This window comes from Orycteropus afer, unplaced genomic scaffold, assembly GCF_000298275.1.
Source record: "Orycteropus afer afer isolate SDZICR_OR568_19922 unplaced genomic scaffold, OryAfe1.0 scaffold00048, whole genome shotgun sequence".
NCBI classification, from domain to species: Eukaryota; Metazoa; Chordata; class Mammalia; order Tubulidentata; family Orycteropodidae; genus Orycteropus; species Orycteropus afer.
The window spans coordinates 4469412-4478032 of record NW_006921635.1 but is presented as its reverse complement, the minus strand read 5'-3'; the positions used below and the strand labels follow the sequence as shown (position 1 = coordinate 4478032).

Sequence of the window (8621 nt, the reverse complement as noted above, 5' to 3'; positions counted from 1 at the left end):
TGTTCTCTAAGCAGTGGCTGTCGTGTGTAGGTGTCCTTGCCAACACGTGGCATATGCCATCCTGGTTTTGTCAGGCATGCAATGATACCTCATGATTTTAAGTAGCAGGGTTGACTGTGTTTTGCATTTCTCAACCCATGCAGGTTTTCTCCTGTTTGTATCACTTTCTTTCTCAAAAGTGCCCCAAGTTGTAACCCCCTTGTTACTCTTCTTTCTCATTCCTTTGCCCGCTATCAAGCCCGTTTGATTAATTCCAGTGTCTTGTGGCCTTGCTTTTTGCTCATTCCCGGCTACTTTTCCTCCGCTTCTCATCTAGCCAGAGACCAGTGTCTCCACAGTATGAAGGAGCGGGCAGCAGGGGGTTGAGGGATTCTGCTATCTCAATATTTCGGGTTTCCTTTTCATGTTTCTAAGATAAGGGTGATGGGAATTTCAAGATTTTTTGTTCCTCTGAGGAATATAAATTTTATCAAATGCTTTTTCCAACTCTATAGCATTGACAAAAATTTTTTTTAATTTACTGTTAGATTTATAGAACTATCTGACTACCTTGCATCCCTGGTACATATTTTTTTTTTTTAAAAAAAGAACCATCTTAGGGAGTTTGGAAAATAGAAGCCCCACCCCATGTCCATTCCTGGCCACTGTGCAGCTGGAGGGATCCCAGTGCCGGACCCCAGTGCCTCCGCTGGTCCGCAGCTCGGAGCTGTACATCCATTCTGCGGCGAGTAGCGTTAGATGCCTCGCTCCACGTTCTGTCAAGGTTGCTGACAGCTCGGAGCCAGGGTGAGAACACATTACAGGTCTTGTCTTGCCCATATGCCCTACCAACACGCTCTCAGACCTAAAAAGTTAACTTCGGGAACTTTTGGTTCTTCTTACCCACCAGGAGGGGGTAACACTTCTTTCTGTTCTGCCCTCGCCCTCCTGGGATACGGGGCTGGGGGCCCACAGGGCAGAGTTACCACCACACCAGGAGCTTACGGTAGAACAGATTTATTTACCTGAAACCATGTCTGTGCGAGGCCGTTACAGCACAGAGATAAACAACCATCTCTATTTACAGTCTAAAGGCAAACATGCGTTGTGATAAATTGACGTTTAGCATTTTATTCAGATAAATGCATCACAATATTCTTATTGCACCAACATCTGTCTACGCTTCTGATTGAATTAAATAAGTTACATTTAATACAGTGCAAATTAGCTGTTTGCACACTCAAAAAATAACTGAAGTTATGAACGGGAGGCCTACGTTTTAACCATTCAACACCTGTAGTGTTTCCAATAAATTTATAAATAAGCAAACTGTACAGGGCCGATTAAAAAGTGGCTTGTTTCAAGGACACCATAGAGCAGTCTGGCTACTTACAACTGAAGGCATGCATTACAGCTGAAAATGGAGTATTACAAATTTACATACGCTGTGACATTTTGCAGAGAAGTATGGAGACTTGGCTCATGGCTTCTAAGTTCCTGGATAAGGTTTCAGAACCTCATTCTTCTTGCAAGCAAAGAAACCAACATTGTCTGGAGAGGCTTTCTGGTTCAATAAGCTAAATCGTACATTTTTAATTATTATTTTGATTTAAAAGCTGAAAACCCCATTGGTAATACACATTTCCTCCACATAACACACACGAGTCTGGGAAACTTGTCTACTTTCCCCCAACATCAATCATGCAGAGGTCGGTAGATGTGTTGCTAAAAACGCACATGCACGCACTGAACACCCTTACATTTCTGCACAATGGTTTAGAAGCGGTTACTCCAGTATTGCTGAAAAGGAAAGAGAGAGGAAGTCAGCTTTATGAAATACAGGGAGGAAATGTTAGAACAACTGTACTTAAGACTAAGATTACAGTGACAGATGAAAAGGACACTAGGTTTGATCTGGTAAGGTTAAAGACCAGCATCTCTGATTAATGGTCCCTGAGACGCCCAGCAGGCTGGCGTCCTAGAAGCCCTCAGGCATTCTGGCCATAGGGCGCGTGCAGCGAACTCCCACAGGCAGCCACATCAGGCAAAGCCTTCAGGTACTTAATGAAGCAGTGAGATGGGCAAGAGGAAAGGGGCGTGGTGAGCAGTAGAAAGGAAGAATGCAGAAGCAGAGCGGAGCAGCGAGCCACTGTGCAAAAGCCTCTACCTCTCCTTGTCCCCGGGCAGCCTCTGCTGGCGGCCAGGCCCTGCCCGGCTCCCTAGGCTGTCATCCTTAACTGCAGGGTAGGGCTTTGAACAGAATCCGGGGGTCTGGGTACAGGGGCAACATGGAGCACATTGTAAACGCAGCAGTACCAGGGTCTGCCGGCCACTCTTGGGCCCCAGAGCGGAGGGCACAGAGGCTGGGAGGGCCCTGCCGGAGCCTTCAGGCAAGGGCTGCTAGACAACAGGAGTTCGTTCAGTGGGTCAGAGAGTGCTGCTGCCAGTTCCTTATAGGGGCAGGGTGCAAAAAACAGGGCATTGCCCTTTCTGGAGGTACCATGCAAGAATGGGGTTTCTATGGACCCTTCCTTGCTGCCAGAGAGGGCTGAAGCTAGGGATCACCCAAGATCGCAGGGCCTGGGGGATCACCTGTCTTTGTAGATATGCCTGTACTGAGGCTGGCTACCTATGCCTTAGAGATGTGGATGCTCTAAGCCCCTGCAGGGGCTGGTGGGACCATAGCTGGCCAAGAGCCGTCACTGGGGTGCACAAGGTGCTGCAGCAGCCCCGCCCACCCAATGTGGCTAGGCCAAGGGAAAAGTCAGCAATACTCGGCTCTTTGTCACTGTGGTTCCCTGGAGCAGTGTGTGCCATGCCCAGCCGCCCAGACACTCTTGTTCAGTCTGCATTTCAATGCTTCACTTGACCCATTTCCATTTGTGTTTCCTGATGCTCGCTCGAGGAGGAAGCCTCCCTTTCTTAACAGCCTCTGAGGGCCACAACTGTGCAGACAGAGCCATTTTCCATGTCCACTGTGTTCCCCTTCCATTCTGACCTCTGAACCCTGCAGTGCCTGCCCTGCTCGAGATGTGCAAACCCCTCCCAAACCCCCAGTGCTCCCAGCACCATTTGCTGGCCTGATGACCAGTGGCGGAACCCCTTCCCTGCCACCTCAATACAAACTGGGCAGCTCTCAGGCTGGTTTCAATGTGGCTGGAGGCTGCCATGGGTGAGTGGAGCCTTGGGCAGACACCAGTGCCTTAAGGTACCCTGAGGAGAAATGCCTTGGCCATCAAGGGCCCAACCCAGAGTGCAAAACAATAAGCATCTTTAAAAGATGCCTGGTAATCCGGTTCTGTGTTCACAGGCTTCTGCTTCCTTAATGAACAAGCAGCCATGTTCAGGGCTCAGTCTGGCACTGACAAGGATCAAAAGAACCAAGCGTGTCTCTCTGGGGCAGCACCTTGGCTGTGGGACAGCACAGCTCCCCTGCCTGCCTGGTGTGGCCCTCCCGGACAGCCTGCTCAGCCACTGTCCTAGACAGTGACACAGCATCTGTCAGCTAGTATCCCACTGAGCCTCTTGTGCCACACAGCTGCTGCTACCGACCATCCTTGCCAGGCAGGGGGCAAAACAAGTGTGCACCAGGGATAGTCACCAGGCACAGGAGTGACACGGGGCTTGGGCTGAGGAAGTCACACGGCTCTCTCATGTTGTGACAGTCACTGTAGGCTAAAGGATCTGAATTACAGGGGAAGATACTCACTTTGGTTGATGAAAGTGGAAGGCATTGGAGAGAAACACCACAGTTAGGACTGTTAATGACCAGATACGCTGTTGGTCAGATCGATTTCAGAACATGCGCAAACACTTATCATACGAACGATGGTGGTGGTTAGTGCCACAGTAAAATAAAAATAGTTCTATACAATATGTTCATTTGGTCATATGCTATTTACAGATTTTACAAAACACACACACACACGTACACGCACACTGCCCTCGTGTTCTCTATAGCAGGCGACAGGCCAGCAGGAACTCACATTAAAACGTGAACCACAGAAGACACCTAGTGCCTCAGAAAGCTAAAGTGCTGGCTATGAGCAGGACAGGCCCTTTCCTCGGGGAGCACAGGACACTAAGCTCTGAGCTAAGAATTCAAAAGAAAGCTGGACTCATCTACTAGCTGGTTAAAGCTCAGCCATTTAAGAGTTAAAAACAAGACAGGTATTTTGTTCTCTGTCCATTTAAAAGGTTTTATTATTTTTTAAAACTAGATTGTGATGTGCCACTGAAATAGGCAATGTTGGAAACAAAAAATGTCTGTTACAATAAAATACATTAGACATTTAAATAAATAACCTTAAAAACCTTGTGAGGGGACACGAACCCAGGAGACTGAATCTGGAACAATGCTTTCTGCACCAGCAAGAACCGGTCTACCTCTTGTTAAGACTGATGTAAACAAACCACCAAAACCCTAAAGGAGAAGCTGAGCAGGGGGCAGGAGGGTGCGCGGAGGGCCGAGGGTGAGGACGTGGCAAACCAAAAAATACTGACTGAGGTAGCAGTATTCTGCTCAGTGCAGAAAAATTGGCTTATGAGTAAAATTAGACTGTGATATCAAATTAAATCCAGATGATCATGCAAAAGACACAACACATGCTCTTTAGTTTTAGAAAAAACCACACACATTCCTCGCCTAAAATCTGCTGCCAATTAATTGCTGACAATATCTGCTGGCTCAGCTTTTTTTTTTTTTTTTTATACAAGGATGAGTATTAAACAGAACACTGTACATGCTTTTTCATCTACAAAAAAATATTTGCATAAAATAGTGTTAGTTCTCTGTACATGTCAATGGACACTTTAATTATGTGTATAAAAAAGGAAAATTTTGCCCCACTGGAGTCAGAAAAAGCAAAACAAAACCGAGTATGAAACCTCCTTCACCAGCCACTATGTTCATGTGAAAATTCAGCAGAAATAGACAGTTGCTTTAAACAATAAAAAAAATTAACTGATTTAAGTTAAACATCTTCTTTAGGCCAAGCTGCCAGTCAAGACCAGAACATATCGGTGAAGTTAGTGTCTGTGCTATAGACCCAGGCCACCAGGGGCGCTACGAGCAGCACAAAGGGCCAGGAGATGCCGTCGGTGCACGCTGAGAGCGAGCACGGCCGTGCCGGCTGCACACACTCTTTACCAGGCTCCAGGTAGTTGCGGGCCACGAACTTGAGGGTCTCATCCATGAGGATCACAGGCAGGGAGATTTTCAGCACCATCAGCCACTGGGTCAAGTTGAGCGGTGTGATCTGGAAGATAAGCTGCGACAGGGAGACCCCATCAGCCCCCACGTCGCAGGCAGCACAGGCCCTGCCTCGCCCAGGTCCCACTGCCAGCTCAAGACCCCGGCCAGCACTTACCGGCAAGGGCTCTACGTAGAGGATGAGGAAGTGGAGGGACATGGACAAGCAGATGGAGCCCACGAGCCAGATGTTCTCCCAGGGGGGCATCCTCAGCAAGGACTGGTTTTCAGACAAGCTGTGGACAAGGAGAGACCGTGAGGCACCTCTGCTGTGCTCACGTCGCAGGGCCCCACCTGCTCTGCACTGGACCTTGCCAATGCCGCTTCTCCTGTGGCCCAAATGGAAGACGGGGTTGTTCAGATGTAGGACAGACTTTCAGTTGCAAACCCAGGTATGTGCCCAGCAGACTCCACTCTGCAAGAGCGAGAGCTGCCTTCAGGTGCCCGTGGCATTCAGGCTGTTTAGAAATGCTTATTTCTGTGACAGCTTGATTGGATGCTAGAGTGCAGAAGTGTCTCCCCATGGGCCTGGCAGTGGATAAGAGTCCCTATTCGAGACCTCCACTGTCTCTCTCAGGGTGACCCCTTGCGGAGTAAGTGCCTGGCCATTCCCATTCCTGGTGACGCTTGCAATTTTATTTATTTATTTATTATTGTGATTTGGGTGAAAGTTTACAGAGCAAATTCACTTTCCATACAGCAGTTCACATACACATTGTCTGGTGATATTGACAGTTTACCCCAATGCAACACCTCCCCCCCCACTTCCTCTGGATAGTTACCTCTTCCCTGTGTCCATCCCTCCACGCACTCCTGCCCCCTGAACCTTTTCCCTCAGCATCAACAGCCCTTCTTTCTCCCATGTTGTTCTCTCCAAGGGATGTATCTAACTCCTGTGCATGTTCAACTCATATACCTGTCTTTTATTTGGCTGGAAGCCATAGGTGTGGGTTCAATTCCAGACCTGAAGGGCAGCTAAGGGACCATAGTCTCAGTGGTTCCACCAGGCTCTATCAGACCAGCAAACCTGGTCTCTCCCCACCCAATGATTTTGAGTTTTGTTCCACATTGTTCTCCTTGTCTATCTGGGATCTACTACATAGATCCCCCTCTGAGTGGTTGACAGTGGTAGCTGGGCACCATCTAGTTCTTCTGGTCTCATTCGTATAGGCTGAGGAGTGCATGGTGTACCAGTCGTGAGGACTAATTGTTTCCATGAATCGTTTTTCTTCATTCTTCTTTCCTCTAGACAGGGAGAGATCCATAGTTGCACCTAGATGGCTGCTTGCAAGCTTTTAAGATCCCAGTCGCTACTCGCCAAAGTAGGGGGTGGAACAATGTTTGGTGTAGTATGTTATGCCAATTGAGCTTGATGTCCCCTGTGATTATGGTCCTGAGCCCACAGGTTCAACTACTTGGTCCCTCTGGGTACTGGCTGTGACCAAGAAGTAACTACAACCTAGCCTCTTGTCAGCTCTACTATACCTGAGAGTTCTTACAGAACATACAAATACACCTGTAGAACCATTATCTGCCAACCCTAAACAAGGTCCTGGGTACACTCCCTGCTGCACAGACATACCTCATAGTTCAGCCTGTCCACCCATCTATCCACCCATATACCTGTGTTTGCCTTCACTGAGATTTTAATCTGGTCCTCCCTGTCCCATCATTTCAGGGAGGTCTGCCCTGTGTTCAGTCAGCCTGGACTCGGTGCCTTGCTCCCAAGGCTCATCACAAAGACCCACTCACCTGTTGAGGGCATTACACATCTCTATGGTTACAAGAACAGAGAGCGCCATTGTCATTGGGTAGGGCGATTCAAAGACTGCACAATCCACTCCTTCAAAGTCAGGGTTGTCCTCCTTACACTGCAGGAAGTGACTCTGCAACAGAAGCCAATCGAGTTCTGGATCAGCCAAGTATCTTCCCCAAGCCCCATGCGCTTGTTTCACACGAAGCCCAGAGCACAGACCCACACGTTTGCGTAAGAGCTGTGGGATTTTACCCCACTTCCCAGAGAGCCCTGCTCCTGAAAAACAATCTCAGATGCAACTTGTGGATTGTATAACCCTTAAAGTTGCTTGATGGACACCTAAACCACAGGAGAGGTCAAGGGCAACTCAGAGCTTTGCAGCTAAGGTACAGGAAGAAGGTGGCTACATACCAGCTGGTAGAAGGTAACCCGAGGACCGCCGTCAGCAGCAATAAACCACCACGCAGCAGCACCCACAGTAGCGGCGCCAACATAACCTGGAGACAGAACATCACAGTGCTCATAAACGTGGCTCCACCCCCACAAGGACAAGGAGGAGATAGTGGGGGGGGGGGGGCGGGCAACTGAGCTGTGCTCCGCCAGTGACTACATAGTCAGGTATTCATCAACTACAGTGGCCCACCCATGGGGTCTGCAGGGATGGGGGTACTGCAGGCATAGAAGCAGCAGCTCCAGAATCTGAGCAAAGGAGCCTCCTGGAGCCCATATAACCTCTGCAGGTACTAGGCTTGTCTCTGACCAGCTGCAGGCAACATTCAAGGGCCAGGCTACACTGTGACTCTTGGGTGGGCAGCACTGCTAGCTTCACACCACTTTTATTAATACTGCTAAAGAGCTGGCAAAACCTTTACTTGGAAACAGTTTGAGCAGTCATTGCAGAATAGTTCTAGAACTACTCCTCCCACCCTAGTTAGTGTGAATGTGGGAAATTCACGTGAAAACGACTTCAGAATGAGAATACCCCAATATGGTAACATCAAGAATGACAAGTGCCCACAGCTTCTAACAGAGAAATCACAATGAAGCTGCTTACAAGGGCAGTTACAAAGTCTCAGCGCACAGGTGTATATCAATCTCATGATATGTTTCCAAAATAAATATTTAGAGTCAAGTGCATCTACACACACTGTGTCTCACCTGCACAGGTACATATATACCCCTCTACGTACATCCAACCTACCTGCACGTGTGCACACACACCCCTTTATGTACACCCCGTCTATCTCCATGTGCACACCCCCCATCTGTCTGCTGGAATTTCTCTAGGCAGGAATGTGAGACCCCAGGGCAAGAGCCTTTCCACTGTGGACCATATGATACTTTTTGAATTTTGAGTCACGTGACTTATTATTAAAACACCACAAAAGCACCTTTCTGTGGGGTCCTAGGACTGCTCTTGAGACAGCCTCACTCACTCTCCTAGCCTATAAGGGGGGCAGAGAACCACACTCAGTGCTGGGAGGGCGAGGGCTAGAGACAACATGCAGGATGTGCTCTGGCTGGTGGCAGGGCCTGGAGTGTGCTCATTTCACTGCTTGAGGTATCACCTATGTGTGTATACGCACTTGACTATTTATTTATTTTGCAAACATATCATGAGATTGATACACACCT

At 48.5% G+C, this 8621-nt stretch overlaps 1 protein-coding gene across 1 annotated transcript in view; it reads right to left on the bottom strand.

Annotated features, from left to right (window-relative positions):
- Positions 1 to 280: 280 nt before the first annotated feature.
- ATP2A2 (ATPase sarcoplasmic/endoplasmic reticulum Ca2+ transporting 2) overlaps positions 281 to 8621 on the bottom strand; it is a 60372-nt gene continuing 52031 nt past the window's right edge. Inside the window, exons 16-20 of the mRNA XM_007938261.2 lie at positions 7398 to 7518; positions 6983 to 7116; positions 5349 to 5466; positions 5129 to 5249; positions 281 to 312 (exon numbers count right to left, since the gene is read on the bottom strand). Of these exons, the coding sequence (XP_007936452.2) occupies positions 281 to 312; positions 5129 to 5249; positions 5349 to 5466; positions 6983 to 7116; positions 7398 to 7518 (526 nt within the window). The remainder of the gene's footprint in view (positions 313 to 5128; positions 5250 to 5348; positions 5467 to 6982; positions 7117 to 7397; positions 7519 to 8621) is intronic.